General features: G+C 49.0%; 1 protein-coding gene across 2 annotated transcripts in view; it reads left to right on the top strand.

The window, feature by feature from the left end:
- Nucleotides 1-17547, top strand: part of EEF2K (eukaryotic elongation factor 2 kinase) — a 59493-nt gene that overhangs the window by 34694 nt on the left and 7252 nt on the right. For both annotated transcript variants that reach the window (XM_046665205.1, XM_046665206.1), the window contains 10 exons: nt 1370-1519; nt 1846-1978; nt 2235-2362; nt 3359-3560; nt 5076-5143; nt 7682-7759; nt 8651-8713; nt 10121-10255; nt 10418-10606; nt 16051-16175. In XM_046665205.1, coding sequence (XP_046521161.1) covers nt 1370-1519; nt 1846-1978; nt 2235-2362; nt 3359-3560; nt 5076-5143; nt 7682-7759; nt 8651-8713; nt 10121-10255; nt 10418-10606; nt 16051-16175 — 1271 coding nt within the window. The remainder of the gene's footprint in view (nt 1-1369; nt 1520-1845; nt 1979-2234; nt 2363-3358; nt 3561-5075; nt 5144-7681; nt 7760-8650; nt 8714-10120; nt 10256-10417; nt 10607-16050; nt 16176-17547) is intronic.

Here is a 17547-nt window from a genome sequence, read left to right as displayed (position 1 = left end):
AATGATGTCAGCAAATGTTGACAGACCTTCTGTGCATCAACGGATTTTAGCCTCGTCCTAAGTCTGAGATTCCCATTCCACAGGCGAGGAAACTGAGGCAAATTGATGAAATAACTTGCCCAGATTCAGAGTATTAGTGTAAGGCACAGGCTAAGTTGCTCAGCAGACAGACCCACAAATGTGTGTTAACACAAAATGATTTCTTTCTCTCTCATCTAACACTCCTGTTTTGGTGGGGGGCTCGGGGTGGGCTGGTGCCTCACCTCTTTAAGTCATGCAGAGGCCTGGTTCCTTTTGTCTTGTTGCTCTGCCATCCCCTGCGGATTGCCCTGGACCACGTGGTCAGTTCTGGCTCACTGGCAGATGTCCACCTTACAGCCTCAGGAAGGCCGGAGAAGGGGAGGGCAGGCTGGAGTTGCATCATCACTGCTGCTCGCTTCCCATTGGCCAGGCTTGGTCACATGGCCACACCTAGCTGCAAGGGAAGCCATGTGACGTCATCCCTGCTGGATGGCTGTGCCTCTAGTCAAAACTCAAGGATGGGGGGCTGGCCCAGTGGCACAGCGGTTAAGTGCACAAGTTCCACTTCGGCAGCCCGGGGTTCACTGGTTCAGATCCCGGGTGCAGACATGGCACCGCTTGGTAAGCCATACTGGGGTAGGTGTCCCACGTATAAAGTAGAGGAAGATGGGCATGGATGTTAGCTCAGGGCCAGTCTTCCTCAGCAAAAAGAGGAAGATTGGTGGCAGATGTTAGCTCAGAGCTAATCTTCCTAAAAAAAAAAAAAAAAACTCAAGGATGGTGGTTGTCTTCATCCATTCGTGCTGCTATAACAAAATACCACAGACTGGATAACTTACAAAAAAACAGAAGTGTATTTCTCTAAGTTCTAGATGCTAGGAAGTCCAAGATCCAGGCACTAGCATGGTCGTGTTCTGGTGAGGGCCCTCTTGGTTCGTAGCTGGTACCTTCTTGCTGTGTCCTCACATGGGGGAAGAGGCAAGGCAGCTCTGTGGTGTCTCTTTTATAAGAACATTAATTGTATTCATCAGGGCTCCACCCACATGACCTACTCACCTCCCAAAGGCTCCACCTGCGAATACCATCGCCTTTGAGGGTTAGAATTTCAACGTAGAAATTTTAGGGGGGCACATTCAGGCCATAGCAGGAGTTTTCATTCTCAAAGGAAAGGGGGAAAATGGATTCTGGGGACAGTCAGCAGCTTCTGCCACAGAGCTGGTAAGTGATGGAACCAGGATCTGAGCCCAGGCAGGCTGGCTCCTCTTAACCCCTCTGCTCCTGCCTCTCATCAGAGGAGGGTCCCACCTGGGCCCTGCCTTCCACCTGACTCCACTTCCCCTCCCACCAGGTGGACATCATGCAGATGTGCGTCGTGGAGCTGAAGGAGAGGCCAGGCAAGCCGCTCTTCCACCTGGAGCACTATATCGAGGGCAAGTACATCAAGTACAACTCCAACTCGGGCTTTGTCCGCGACGACAACGTGCGCCTGACACCACAGGTGAGGCCCCTGGAGAGAAGGGTCCCTGTGGGGATGGGGTCTTAGCCTTAGAGGGCCCTCAAGCCCCATGGAGCATTCTGAAGGAAATTCTGTAATAAGACACCCGTCACACCATGCCAGCTTCTGTCAGCCAACCTAAGGTTGCTGCTGAATCAAACAGGGCTGCTTCCTTTGTCTTTTCCTCTATACAGCTCCTCCTTGCAGACAAAGGCCCCCACCATGGGCAGAGCTGGGGTGTCGCAGCCCCTCAGAGTAATGTCTGGCCAGTGACCCTGCAGCCCACAGCCTGGCCTCTTGCTGTCACCTTTTTCTTTCTGCCCCCACAGGCCTTCAGCCACTTCACGTTTGAGCGTTCTGGCCATCAGCTGATTGTGGTGGACATCCAGGGTGTGGGCGACCTCTACACTGATCCACAGATCCACACCGAGAAGGGCACTGACTTTGGAGATGGCAACCTAGGTAGATGGGGAAACCTGTTTCCATGGACTTCCCTTCCCTTCCCCCAAATCTCCCAGCCCTTTGGACACCCAGGAACACAGGCCCAGATAGCATAGTGACCTTCCCGAGATCATGGCAATGGGAGCCTGGGACCTCTGACCCCCTGCCAGTTCTGCACATTTTACACCTGCCCCTGCCACGTTTCTGGTGCCTGGCACTGCCCCACCCCCTGTCACAAAGCAAAGCAATGCTCCAGACACCCCTGCTCTGTCCACAGGTGTCCGGGGGATGGCTCTCTTCTTCCACTCTCATGCCTGCAACCGGATTTGCAAGAGCATGGGCCTCACGCCCTTCGACCTCTCGCCGAGAGAGAAGGATGCAGTGAATCAGAACACCAAGCTGCTGGTGAGTGCCCGGCGTGAGCCTGCTTGGACTGGCGGGGTATTTCTGCTGCCAGGACCAGCACGCCATTCTTCTCTGTGTGATGATGGCCCAGGTCCTGCTGATGCTTACTTGAAAAGTGTCAGGGCTGGAAGGATCTTGGTCCTATCCGTGCCCCTCGTCCCTCCCAAATCAGTGCACAAAGCCTTCCTGAGTGTTGCCGCCAGAGTAACTGGAGTCTGCTTGACTTGGGCCCACTTTTGACCAGAGTGAAGGGACTATATGTGTAGAGATAGTGAGCGAGGTGTGTGGTGTGTGTGTTTGTATGTGTTTGTGTGGGGTGCTGACACATGACTGGACTAGAGTGGGACCTGGCTCTTCGGGCACCTTGCTGTGTCCAGGATGTGCCCATCCCACCTCCACTCCCAGGACCAGATACAAGAGAATATTGGCGGGGCCGGCCTGGTGGTGCAGCGGTTAAGTTCGCATGTTCTGCTTCTTGGCGACACAGTTCGCCGGTTCGGATCCGGGGTGCGGACTTGGCACCGCTTGGCACGCCATGCTGTGGTAGGTGTCCCACATATAAAGTAGAGGAAGTTGGGCACGGATATTAGCTCAGGGCCAGGCTTCCTCAGCAAAAAGAGGAGGACTGGCAGTAGTTAGCTCAGGGCTAATCTTCCTCAAAAAAAAAAAAAAAGAGAATATTGGCAAAGACCAACTTGGGATTCTGGATATATAGTGACATGTATTCCCCAGTTCAGAACTGTAAAGTGTGGTCAGCACTTTTGAGAATGCTGGCTGGCAGACCCTTTGAGCTCCTGTTCCAGATGCCCCTTCTTAGAGGCTTTCGGGTTAATCCCCCACTGATTATTTTTGGATTTTCTGCCGGTCCCCAAACAGGTACATATGGGAGCTGTGGCTGACAGGGCCTCAGGTTTCAGGGAAACAACAGGCAACAGGAAGGGCCCCTCATTCCCAGGGGGTGCCTGTGTGACATGAATGTCCCTGTTAATTCTCCAGCAATCTGCCAAGACCATCTTGAGGGGAACAGAGGAAAAGTGTGGAAGCCCCCGAGTAAGGACCCTGTCTGGGAGCCGGCCTCCACTGCTCCTTCGCCTTTCAGAGAACTCCGGAGACGAGAACATGAGTGACGTGACCTTCGACTCTCTCCCTTCCTCCCCATCTTCGGCCACGCCACACAGCCAGAAACTGGACCACCTCCGTGAGTGATGGTTTGGTCTCTGGTCAGTGTGGTTGGAGGGCACAAGCACTGGGTAGGGCAGAGCTAAACTGGCTTTCACTTACTTTATGAGACTTGCTGACCAAAAAGATTCATGGCCCAGATGGTTTTATGGTTGAGTTCTTTGAGTAAACTTTCAGAAGATTGATGGGACCATTGATAGACATGAGAAAATTCAGGGGGAAAAGTACAAGGATCAGCAAGTCATCCAAATGCTAAAAACAACTCGTATTGTAGAAAACAAGGTAATATTTTTCAGTGTGTGTTATGAAAGTAGCAAAACTTTTATACCAAAATTTGACGAAACACCAGAAAAGAAAACTATATCCTAATGTGAGTTATAGATATAAATATACAATGCAAAAAATAAATATATAATACAAAAATTCTAAATAAGGTATTAACACATAAAGACTAGTAGTATCTTAAAAGAATCGCCTGCCATGGTCAGATAGGGTTTTTGTAGGACTCTGAGGGTTGTTCAACATGAGGAAATTGATTAGCATCATAATAGGTCAAAAGAGAAAAAGTAAATCATTATTTCTGAAGTTGAAGTGACAGTTTGCTCATGATGTGGCAGGAGTTCTGCAGGAAAGAGGGGAGGCAAGGCTGACTCTCAGGTTTTGCCTGGAAGGACCGTGTGGCCGTTTATTCAGCTGGGGGAGGCTGCGGGGGAGCAGGAGAGGAGGACTGACATGTCAAAGGGTAAAGAAGCCTTTTTGTACATCTCTACTAGAAGGCCTTGGGAATAGTATGGAGCAGGAGTCAACAAGCTTTTTCTTAAAAGGCAGAGAATAAAGGTTTTAGGCTTTGGGGGCTGTAGGGTTTCTGCGTTTGCAGCATGAGCACAGCCGCAGACAATACCTAAATGAATAGGCGTGGCAGCGTTCCAGTAAAACTCTAGTTATGGACCTTGGATTTTAAACTTTGTATAATTTTCACATACCACAAAATATTCTTCTTTTGCTTTTTGGACCATTTAAAAGTGTAAAAACTGGGTAAGAAATGGTAGACAAGCCAGATTTGGCTCACGGGAGTTCGAGGCGGGGCTAGAGGCGGAACCACCAGGAAGTGGTTGGTTTTTAAGTCATCTGGGCTTCTCCTGGTTGTAGCTACCCATTGGGTCCCGAACGTACAAATGGCTTTTCTTCCTTCACAAGTGTACCTCATTGAGGGCCATCCATGGGCCAAGTGCGTGTGCTTACAAACACGTCAGGCAAGTATATTTGCGTTTGATAACCCTGAGGGTGCACGAGGTTAAGCTGCTTGCTCAAGGCCCCACTGCTGACAAGTGCCAGACTCAGAGAAAGTTCTCAAGGAAGAACTGTAGCCCTCTGGGTGCTGACGACATTCTTCTTCCATTTTTGCACCTTTCTCTAAAAATTTAAAAGAAAAAAAGGCTTGGTGGCAGATGCGGTCAGCTATAGGCCGAAGGTTGGTCTTGTGAACTATTCCAGTGGTGGAGTCAGCTCATCCCTCTGTTATTTCCCTGCCCAGATTGGCCTGTGTTCAGTGACCTCGATAACATGACACCCCGAGACCACGACCATCTGGACAACCACCGGGTGAGTGGAGAGGCACAGAGAGAGCAGGGCTGGGAGGAGCTAGAACTGAGGGCCGATCCTCAGGCTCAGAGGTGGGCAGCCCAAGGCTGCTCCCGGCACTGCCAGGAGGGCACAGGGGAATGCAGGTGGATCTCAGCCTCCTCCCCAAAGCAGCAGTTTCCTTTGGGAAGTGCTGAGTCTATTCCAGTTCCTGGAGATGGTTAGAGCAGAGTGTGTCCCAATCAGCAGCAGTGTGAGCTTCTGGTAAGTGCCTGGCTCAACCCTGGGGGGTTTGGCCACACCTGTGTGGACAGCTGTCTTGGGGGGAGGGGGCTGTCCTGGGTCTCAGATGTGTGATAATCAAGGGTCAGATACACAGGCCAGGTTTCCTGCAGCCTCTGGGTGACTCAGTGGTAAGAAACCGAAGACATTGTATCTGCATTCAGGCAAACATAATATGGTGTCCAATTAAAAATTCATGGGAATTTTCTAAACAGACTTTGCAGAAGTAGCACACTTGCACAGACCCCAAGCTCACTTTGTGCTGTAGCCTCAGATGGCTCCAAAGGGTTCAGTTCGCTCTTGACTGCTTTTCAGAGTCCTTGAGTGGAAGAAAAAAATAAGAATAGCTGACAGGTGTGGAGTCGTCACTATGGTCAGATGCTGTTTTAAGAGCTTGGCAGATGCTCTCATTTAATCCTCACAACAACCTATGAGATGGATATCATTTTTTATTCCTCTTAGAGTAGGTTTTAACCTAGAATCAGAATGTATTTTAGAATTTCAGAATAGGTCATATATTCTCATGGTTCCAAAGGTGAAAGTTCAAAAGATTAGCTTGGTGGAAGGTCCCCTCCCACCCATCCCTTGGGCGCCTGCTGCTTATCCCAGCATTAGCAGCTGCTTGGGCAGGACTCTCATCATCCCTATTCAGAGATGAGGAAACTGAGGCACAGAAAAGGAGGCTACTTGCTCACGGTCACTCAGTGTTGGAGCCAGGGTTCAAATCCAGGCCGTCTGGCCTCAGACCCACCCTCGGCACTGCTGTCCTCCGCTGCCTTCTCTTCCTCACCTTGTGGTATGCACTGCCTGTTTTTCAGATGAGGAAACTGAGGTTTGGAGAGGTTGATGGCCTCGCCTGAGGTCCCAGAGCTGGGAAGTTGTTGAGCTGGGGTTTGAGTAAGACTCTGTTGCTCGGCTTGGCAGTGGTTCCAAAAGGGGCCACAAAGGGGCCCAAAGTTGTGAGGTGGACGAGGTGCAAGGAGCAGGCTGTCTGGGGGTTCTGGGTATGGCCTGCAGGCTGTTTTCAAAAGCAGCCTTTCACTCAGCACACTGAACACTTCCATTTGGTTGTCTGTAAATTATACTTCCGTTTTAAAAATTAAAATATTAAAAAAAAATGGGGCTGGCCCCATGGCCGAGTGGTTAAGTTCATGTGCTCCACTGCAAGTGGCCCAATGTTTCATTGGTTCGAATCCTGGGTGCGGACATGGCACTGCTCATCAAACCACACTGAGGCAGCATCCCACATGCCACAACTAGAAGGACCCACAACGAAGAATATACAACAATGTACTGGGGGGCTTAGTGGAGAAAAAGGGAAAAAATAAAATCTTTAAAAAAAGTAAAATAAAAAAACAGAACAGGCTGTCAGCCCACACAGAGCAAAGTGTTGGGAGGGAAGCTTGTAGAGCTTCTAGAAACCTGGGAGGGGCCTTTTCAGGATACGTAGCTCCTCGGTGGAAGGACCCCTGGACAAACCAGAGGCCAAGGATTAACGAAGCTCTCATGTTAAGGGTCGACAAAGCTGGGTGATAGATGCAGAGGAGTTCATCTTGGTGTTCTCTGTTCTTATTTGCGTGTTAGAAATACTTCTGAGTAGAATAAAGAAGGGAAAAAGTGAAAGTATTAGCTGGATGGTGATGCCGGTAACATGCAGATGGGGCCTGAACCCAGCGTTAGTAGACGAATGACTGAAGTTGTAGAGATTCTGATTTATACCAGGTTCCCTTTCACAACCGAACTCAGAGCTAGAAGAATAAAAAATAAGCCCCGGTGACTTGTGCAGTTTTGGCAGAGGGCTTAGTTGTAGTAAATGTTGTGCCCAGTCCTGCATTTTTGTCCATAGCCCTTGAACCAGCCTTTGTCTCTCCACCTGTGAAATGGGTCAGCCACTCTCAATAACAGCACTTACTCCGAGCCACACTCTGAGTGTAACACCTCATTTCATCCTCACAGCACTTTGATATAGGTGCTCTCATGAATCCCCATAGCTAAGGAAACCGAAGCTCAGAGAGGGTGAGCAACTGCCCAAGGTCACAGCTGATGAGTCACAAAGCTCAGATTTGAGCTCAGGCAGTGTGGCTCTAGAGCCCAAGCTCTTCACGACTACTTTCTCCTGCTCCGTTGTCACCCAACCAGCAAGGGCAGGACGAAGAGAATGTTAAGTGAGGTGATAGGACAAAGGGGAGAAGGCAAATGGCTGGGATGTCCAGATGTTGTCACACCACCAGGTACTCCAAGGGCCGCTGAGACCCTAGGGCCATCTTCTCTCCACAGGACTCTGAGAACAGTGGGGACAGCGGATACCCCAGTGAGAAGCGGGGTGAGCTGGATGACCCAGAGCCCCAAGAACACGTAAGGAACCTGTAGAAAATGAGACCAGAGTTGCCTGTCGTCTCTCTGTCAGGGAGGATAGAGAGGTGGGGGGGATGTGAGTGGGATGTAAGAATGTAACAAGTAAATTAATAAGTAAGATCATTTCAGATCAAGATAAATGCAGAGCAGAAGACAAAACAGGGAATGTGGACCAGTAGGTTTAGTAAGGGGACAAGTATGGAGGATTAGACCCAAGGTTGAAAATGGTGGACAGCTGTAGTGGTGAAGCTGGGACCTCTGGTTGCTAAGCAGAGTGGAAGCTGGCTAATAGCCCAGAATGGTGCTGGTGTAGGTTGGAGGGCCCAGCTCACAGGCACAGGATTCGGGCAGGCCCTGGGGAGAGCCCTAGAGGCCACTTTCCTGAGGCCTCCTTCCAGCAGCATTCTGGTGAGGGTGGCCTTGGACAGTGCCAGCCGTTTAGAGGTTTTGCCAGGAGCCAAGATTGAGCCTGAGCATCAAGGCCAATCTTACTGCGAGCCCTCTGTTCTCAGCTTTGTTACTGTGAATAAAGACATGCCAGGAAACTTCGGCTGGGGGAAGGACTTGGCCGAGTTTTTCTGGTGCCGGTCTGCCAGGATCCGGTACCTTTGAGTCAGTTCCATCTTTGCACACAGAGAGAGCAAGACGAAGCCCGTGGCCACCCCAGCACATTGGTCCTGCATCTACCCAGCATCCTCTCTGCTTGGCAGACAAGGGTTCCAGCTTCCCCTGGGGGAGCTGAGCCGGTTCCCTGAGAGGAGGGTCCCTTGGGAGGGCTGGACCTGCCCCATAGGAAGAGGCTCCCCTGGGAGGGCTGGGCCAGTTCCCCAGGAGGAGATTTTTGGGAAGAATTACTGCTCTTTGGATCACTCTACTCTCTGCCTCCATCAGGGCCACTCAAACGGCACCCGGAGGTATGAGTCGGATGAAGACAGCCTGGGCAGCTCCGGACGGGTAATGTACCCCCAGGAATCCTTGTCGTGGCTGCATGCTTGCCTTTTCCAGGCTCTGTTTCTGTTTCTCCTGCCTCATGTCGCTGCTGCCTGCCCAGGTGCCTCACACGTCTCCTAAAGAAACATGATGGATGCAAAGGAGCCACTCCCCTTAGCAAATACTTTCTGAGCTCCTGGGTGGGATGCTGGGGTATCTGTGGGGAAGGTTAGAGAAGACTAGAATAGCTCCATCCTGGAGCAGAAATTACAACAGCCACAGCTCACATGTTAAAGTCATGCCCATATAAGTGCCTTATAGTATCAATTAATTTGCTTCTTGCAACCACTCAATGAAACAGGCTAACGCTGTTCATCCCCATTTTACGTATGAGAAAATGGGGGTCTTCAGCAGTGTTCCCCAGGCTAATATTTCCAAGAAGCATCTCGGGTGATCGTTGTCATCAGGCGGTTGTGGGAAAGACCAGCCCTCGGGAACGCTCTTCTCTAGCTGACTCTGAAAACACACTTTGAACCTCTCACCTTGGAGCCCCTGCTGAGGCAGGTCTCCCACCTGCAAGGTCCTTCCTCCCCCTCTGGTCGTATCTCCTCAGAGCCTGCCTGCTCTCCAGACTGGACCCCAGTGGCACCTCCTCCAGGAGCCTTCCCTGATCACCACAGCAGGCTTGACTGTTGCCCCTTCCAGAACGAAAATTATTTACCACGTGGTATTTATTTACCACGTGGCATTTCTCAGTCGGGTCAAGGTCTCAGTGTGAATGGAGCATGGTTGCTTACCTGCAGCACCATTGACGTTCTGGGCTGGAACATTCTTTGTTGGGGGACTGCCCTGTACATTCTAGGGTGTTTAGGGCACACATGCACACACATGGTCAGCTCCCTGGCTCTGTCCTGCAGGAACCTTTTGACCAGGTGTCTTTAGCTGGAGACGTCATGTGTTTTTTAAACCCATTCCCCGAAGCATGTTGTTGCTGTTGCCCACAGCACCGTGGTGATGCACAGAGGAAAGCAAAGTGGATTTGCTGCACGGTCTGAAGCCAGACTCTCCTGGTGCCTTGTATGGGAAGCTGGCAAAGGGAGCAACTTAGGGTCCAACTTCCCCAACCAAACCCTGATTGATAGATGAGGGGGAAATGCTTCTTTGGGCTGCTGCAGTCCATTCTGCTAGCCTGTGTGGCCTGTTGCTATAATATTCCCTCAGCACCCACAAGCTGGCGGAATGTGAGTGATTAGAAATGAAGTTGTGTTTGTTGAAGAAAACTTGACACCATAAGGGTTCGCTCCCCACACCCCTGAACTTGCCAGCCTTTTTGTGCAGTGGGAGCAGCTGGGGGCTGGTGACAATGTGTCCATCTCCTGCTCCTCACTTGTCTGGCCTATAAACTTCTCCATGCCCGGTTCTTTCCCTCAGGTCTGTGTGGAGAAGTGGAATCTCCTCAACTCCTCCCGCCTCCACCTGCCGAGGCCTTCAACTGTGGCCCTGGAGATGCAAAGGCTTAATGCTCTGGACCTTGAAAAGAAAATCGGGAAGTCCATTTTGGGGAAGGTACCGATGATGCCCGTTTCAGAGCCCTGTCTGCACTAACCCGGAGCCCCCGGCTCACGCCTCTCCTCCACTAATCACTTCCTCCCCAGGCTGGCTGGGCGGCCCTTGGGTGCGGCTTTGGCCTTCCAGATAGCCGGACCAACAGTGAAGTCTGTGTGGCAGGTCCATCTGGCCATGGTACGCTACCATGAGGGTGGGCGCTTCTGCGAGAAGGATGAGGAGTGGGACCGTGAGTCGGCCATCTTCCATCTGGAACATGCAGCCGACCTGGGTGAGCTGGAGGCCATCGTGGGCCTGGGACTCATGTACTCACAGCTGCCCCACCACATCCTGACTGACGTCTCTTTGAAGGTGAGGGTGGGCAGGGACCCAGCCAGAGAGGGGCTTAGTCAATCCATCGTCCTCCCCATCCTGTGGTTTAGGCATGCCACATAAATTTCCTGAACATCAGTTTGGGGCGAGGCATTTCCAAGTTAGTTGAAACTGGTAGAATTGGTCTCTGCCCTTGGGGAGTGAGTGGAAGGTGATGGTTACATTTCCAGGCAATGATGACCTGGTTTGATAGAAGCAGAGGATAGTGCTGGGAACAAATGAGCAAGGGCCCTACCTGGGTTCCCAGGGGTCAGTGTAGGCTTCTTGACTGTCAGTTCCAGCTCTATCCCTAGTGGCTAGAACAGAGCCTGGCACACAGATACTCAGTATTCGTTTGTGAAACAAATACAGAAAGTGATATCTAAGTTAGACCTAAAGGCTGAGGGGGAGTCAGCCAGGCAGAGTGGAGGGGAGCAGTTCAGGCAGAGGGAACTTCGCGTGCTCAGGCCCAGAGTTGACAGACAGGATGATGGATCAGAGGACAGGAGGTGGATATCATTATAGCTAGAGCGTGGGGCGTGAGGAGATGGTGCGGGAGATGAGGCTGAGAGTGGGTCTGGACTGGGTCTGAAGCAGCAGGATGTGGGTGTGCTGGGAAATCTGTGAGGGTGTCTGCTTCTCTTTCCCTTCCCTGATCGCTGGGCACAGTGAGCAAAGGACTGAGTGAACAGGACGTGACAAGGCCTGTGGGGTGCGATCTTTTTCTTGGAGAAGTTGAGAGGCTCTTGGCGTGCGTGTGGTCCCAGCCTATCTGTCCTCATCTTCCCTAACACGTGGACCCAGCTGTGGCTGGGTGAGTGGCTTGGCTCGGGTGGGCTCAGTGTGAGCGCAGGGCACCAACCCTCCTCCGTGGGCCTGGCCACGGCCCGGTGAGTGAGGGGTGTCAGGCCGGAAGAGGGTGGGAAGGCACTCCGAAGTCCTTATTTCACTTTTTAAATATGTAATACATTCTTGTGATGAAAATATTTTTTTAATATAAAAAAGTTTACAGTGAAAAATCTCCCTCCCACCTTTTCCTCCATCCTCTCATTCTCCCTATAACAGATAGGCATTTTTATCAGTTTCTTATATATAATTCCAGGGTATGTTAGTTTCCTAGGGTTGCCATAACAACCACAAACTGGGTGGCTTCAAACCACAGAAATTTATTCTCTCTCAGTTCTGGAGGCCAGAATCTGAAATCAAGGTATCAGCAGGGCCGTGCTTTCTCTGAAGACTCTGGGGGAAGATCTTTCCTGTCCCTTCCAGCTTCTAGTGGTTGCTGGCAATCTGTGGTGTTCCTTGGCTTGTAGATGCATCACGCCCATCTCTGTCTCTGTCTTTACATGGCCTTCTCCTCTCTGTGTGTCTCTGTGTCTCTTCTTCTCTTATGAAGACACCAGTCATACTATAGTAGTCACCCCACCCTACTCCAGTAAGACCTCAACTGATTACATCGCAAAGACTCTTATTTCCAAATCAGGTCACATTTTGAAGTTCTGGGTAGACATGAATTTTGGGGCGATGCTGTTCAACCCAGTACGTAGAGTTTCCTTATGCCAATACAGAGTATAGATTGGTTTTTTTTGCTTTTTCTCCTCAAATCCTCCGAGTACATAGTTGTGTATTTTTAGTTGTGGGTCCTTCTAGTTGTGGCATGTGGGATGCCGCCTCAACATGGCCTAATGAGCGGTGCCATGTCCACGCCCAGGATCCAAACTGGTGAAACCCTGAGCCACTGAAGCGGAGCGAGCAAACTTAACCACTCAGCCACAGGGCCGGCCCCAGAGTATAGATTCTTATTATCACCCTATTTTTTTTTTCTCCAAAGTTATCATACCACACACACTCATCTGGCCTTTCTTTTCTCACTTGACAAGCGTCCTGTGGACGTTTTTCCTCAGTGGTTTAGGAAAAGCTTCCTCATTCTTTTTGATAGCTGTGTAACGTTCCATTGTGTGAGTGCAGTGTACTTTATTACCTATGCCCTGTTGATGGACATTTGGGTTGGTTCCATTCTTCTGATATGACGAATATTGCTGCAGTGGCTAGCCTTGTACACGTTAAGTTGCACTTCATGAAACTGCCATTTTTGTAGGTCCTAAATGGTAGAATATTGACAGTGTCATATGGCTCAGTCACATACATCATTTGGCACGTGGGCAGGAGGTAACCCAATGCCATTTTTACTTCCCATTTTAGATGGTGAGGGGCAGGCTTTGTTGGGGTGGGATTTTGACAGGCTGGCAACTTGTCTCTCTCTCCTCTCTCCCTCCCATCTCCATGCTCCTTGAGGGCAGGACCGACTGTAGTATCTCATTCTTCCAGTGGTGTGCTAGTAAATGTCTCTTACGGGTGGGGAGGGATGTATGCACATATATGTATGTAAGTTTATTATACATTTTACTGATATAAAGAATGTAGAACATACAGTTTACAAACAATCATAAAAATATTCTATATTGTAAATTCCATATAGTCAGTTGATCCTCATAGAATGCTTTCGCTAATTTTCGTGGACTTCATATCTGTAGCCCATCTCTGGTTGCAATTGATGGAAGAGTGGAATTCTGACATAACTACTGATTGACACTTTCACTTCAGTGAGTAAGATGAAAGTGAAATGAGGAAGACATCTGTCTAGCTGGAACTTTGTTTATTTGCTGCTGATGTGAGCAACTTCTTTGCTGAATCAGATAATAGTTTTAAATACTGAAGAATGTTTCTTCAATTTCCTGTGCTAGTCATAATAATGGCTACAGACATGACACAGTTTTAAATTAATTTGCGATATTAATATTTTCTCCATATCTTTTTTCAATCAAGACAAAAAACCAATACACCAACCCTTGATCTGTAGCATTTCCCACTTTCTGTGGTGTAAATGCTCCTCCTGAGGCCAAGTGCAAGGTACAAACATGACATCACTGAATGTGGAGTTGGGAAGAAATGCACAGTAGCACACCATTATATAGTATTTCCACCATATGGATTCAATGGACCAGTGGTTCTCGAACAGTCGCTTTGCCCTCTCCTTCTCCATGGGACACTTGGCAATGTCTGGAGACATTTTTGGTTGTCACAACTCTGGGATGCAATTGGCGTCTAGTGGGTAGAGGTCAGGGATGCTGCCAAATGCCCCACAATGCACAGGACAGCCCCACAACACAGAATTATCTGGTCCAAAATGTCAGTAGTGCTCAGGTTGAGAAGCCCTGCAATAGATATAAATAACCCTAAGAGCATAGATAATAGTAAAATAATTAGGAAGTGATGAGCTTTGAGTTTTGTTACCTTTCATTTAATTGTAAGTTTATGCAATTTAATTTTTAATAATGGCTGTATTTTACAACCAGCTTGCAAAATTCCTGCAAATTTTAGTCATTTCTCACAAGCCTGTAGACTGGCTCCAGTGAACCAGTGCAGTGGGCCTGTCCCCCCAGCATCTGCCACAGAGCCTGGCACAGAGAGCACACTCAGAGGGTTCGAGGCCTGAATAAAGGAATGCCGGAGCCCAGGATGAGTGATGGGGGGCCAAGACTGGGGGAGATCTCCTCTCTCTGAGACTCCCTGGTAACTCTCCTTGTGATCTCAGGCTTTTTACACCAGCTGCATCCTGGCACCTTTGTTAAAGGGAAGCAGGAGCAATTTTAGTCTGCTCGTCTGCAGGCGTCCCAAAGGCCTTTCTCTTGAGGACAGACTCTGGCAGCTTCCCCTAGCAGGAGTGTGGTTGGATGGAGCAGTGTGTTTAGGACAGGGCAGGAAGGAAGTGAGCTGTAATCAAGCCAAGCTTATGACTTAGCAAGGAAAATGATGCCTACGTGCTCTGAGAGGTTGCTGTGTGCTCTAGAAAGCTCGTCTCCCACTTTCCCCAATGCCCCCACTCTTTGGGCCTTTTTCTGTCGTCTCACTAAGACATACATTCATCCAGCACACTTTCTGAGCATCCCCTATGCTCTGGGCACTGTTCTAGGTTCCTATTCATGACAGCAAACTTTTTAGTTCGGGAAGGATGTAGTACAGATAATAATTAACAAATGAAAATATTCCCAACAGATTTTAAAAAAACTAACCTTTATTGAGCACTTCCTGTGCCAAGCATTGTTCTAAAGTGCTGGGGAGAAAATATGAGAGAAAACGTGATCAAGAGTGGCTGGCTAGGCCTCTCGTCTTAGACACAGTTTCCGGCTGCAAGGCAGGCTGGGAAATGTAGTCTTTAGCTGGTCAACCATGTGCCCGCAAAAACATGGTGGGAGAGAATGGATATGGGGAACAACTGGTAGTCCCTGCCACACTTCTTGAAGCCTGAAGGTTAAGAAGGGCCTCATGGGCTGTTAGGAAGGTTTCGGATTTATCTCCGAGTAAGATAGGAAACTATGGAGCAGATTTGATAGAGTAATGTGACCTGACATAGGTTTTAAAAGCATCTTTCTGGCTGCTTCTGTGGGATGGATCTTGGGGGAGCAGAATGGAAGCAGATGAGAATGTACGCTGCTGGTGGGAGAGTATAGTGGTGCAGCCACTGTGGAAAATAGTTGGGAAGCTCGTCAAAAGGTTAAACATAGGGTTACATGTGACCCAGCAATTTCACTCCTAGGTATATACCCAAGAGAATAAAAACATACATCCACACAAGAACTTGTACACAAATGTTCATGGCAGCATTATTCATAATAGCCAAAAAGTGGAAACAAACCCAATGTCCATCAACTGATGAATGGATAAATAAAATGTGGTATATCCATACAGTGAAATGTTATCTGGCCATAAAAAGAATGAAGTGCTGATACATGCTAAAACATGAATGAACCTTGAAAACTTTGTACTAAGTTCAGAAAGAAGCCTGTCACAAGAGGCCACATTGTATGATTAAATTTATATAAAATGTCCAGAATAGGGAAATCTCTAGAAACAGAAAGTAGATTAGTGGTTGCCTAAGGCTGGGTGGGATAAGACAGTTGGGAGGTGACAGTTAAGGAGTATGGTGTTTGGTTTCTTTTTGGCTTGATCAAAATAGGGAATTGATTATGGTGATGGTTACACATTCTTTAAACATACTAAAACCCGTTAAATTGTATACTTTAAATGGGTGAATTATATGGTATGTGAATCAGATCTCAATAAAGCTGTTAAAAAGAATGGAAGCAGGGAGCCCTGTTGGAAGCAAGAGATGATGTGGCTCTCTGGAGCAGTCAGAGCAGAGAGAGGTGAGTGAGCTAAGCTTCCATTTCTCCCTGCCTGATGGAAACCCCCAAGGAGCTCATTGCAACACGGTACCAGGCCTTTTCTCTTTCTCATGATGAGCATTTCTACAGCAGCCCCAGCCCATGGCTCTCAAAACAGTCCAAGAAATGGGAAGAAGATTGATTAGTGAGATCCTGGCAGCCCCTCCAGTGCAAGCCTTGTTTACTTTTTCTCTCCCCCTCTTTGGTTTGTATTGACAGGAGACGGAAGAGAATAAAACCAAAGGATTCAATTATCTACTGAAGGCAGCTGAAGCTGGTGACAGACAGTCCATGATCCTGGTGGCACGGGCTTTTGACACTGGCCAGAACCTTAGCCCAGACAGGTACTGTGGCTGTCGCTCAGGTGGAGCTGGTGGGACCCTGGGCTGCAGGTGGGAGGTTCCCCTCCAGTATCAGTCCAGACCCAAGTTCCAGGCTCGGCTCCCCTGGTACCAACCCACTAACGGGGGCAAGTTATTTTACCTCCTTGGCTTCAGTTTCTTCATTGTGTAAAATGGGAATAATTATAGAATCTGCATCCTAGGGTTGTTGTTTGAGGGTTAAATGAGATGATGCCTGTAATTCCCACTCTGCCTGGCACATAAAGCATAAGATAAATGGCGAGCATCTTAGCCATGATATATCAAGATTTACCTGAGAACAGGTCTGAAAGGATATGCAGTATGAAGTCCAGAGTGGTTGTCCCTGTATGTTAAGATTATAGGTGAGTTTAATTTACTCTTCCTACTTTTATTTTTGTCATTTTTCACTTCTGAGTAGTGAGGGGACGGGAAGGGAGCAAGCTCCAGGGGTGAGCTCAGGCCTAGTGGGAGTTTTCCAGAGTGGCTTTGAGGCTGCTGAAGGCTGTGACTCTGCAGGTGCCAACACATTTTCAGTTACCCCTTGGGCTGAGATGCCAGGACGGGTTTCTGTAGTGGGAGGAGAGGAGAGTGGTAGCTGTATCTTGGCTTGGCCTGAGGGAGATCCCAGAAATCCAGACGCAGAGGGCCGCTGGGGGATTTGAACCTGTAATGGGACCCATTGCTCACCCTCTGTGGCCCTCATTGGGTCTCAGCCACCTACGGTTGTCCTCAGGAGCCTGTGGCTTTCTGGAAGGGAGCAGGGTGGGTACATTCATTGTCTAAACCTCCAGGGTTGGAGCAGCCTGGCAGTTTCCCCCTCTTTGGGTCAAGGTCTCATCTCCCTCTCACTGGGTTTAGAATAAAGAAAGTCAGCACTGTGGCTGTATCATATTAAGCTCTCAGGGTCTAAAGTGCCTGGATACATGACATCCTGCCTGTATTACATATCGTGCAGCCCCAGGCTTTATCAGTTACCTACTATGTAATAGTAATGCTCCCTTGGACCACACTTTCATATCTGTGATTTTATTTCACTGGGCACAAGGAATTGCATCTCCTGCATCTCTGTAGTCCCATTTCTTAGTGCAGGGCCTGGCTCAGTAGTTTGGATAAATCAGCACATCTTTTTGACGTTGACAGAGCAGGTATTTTGGGACCCATTTCATGGATGAGTAAACTGTAGTTCTCAGAAGGGAAGGGACTTACCCATGGTCAAATAGCTAGTAAGTGGCAGAGCCAAAACTTAGGTCTTCTCACCTCTCCTCCAGTGGACTGTCCACTGGCCTACTTCCTAGTGGAGTCAGAACTATACTGGCATGGAGGGGAGGTAAACAAAAGACATGACATAATTGTG

Source organism: Equus quagga, chromosome 7 (assembly GCF_021613505.1).
Source record: "Equus quagga isolate Etosha38 chromosome 7, UCLA_HA_Equagga_1.0, whole genome shotgun sequence".
In the NCBI taxonomy this organism is placed as follows: Eukaryota; Metazoa; Chordata; class Mammalia; order Perissodactyla; family Equidae; genus Equus; species Equus quagga.
This window is presented reverse-complemented; position numbering and strand designations above follow the sequence as displayed.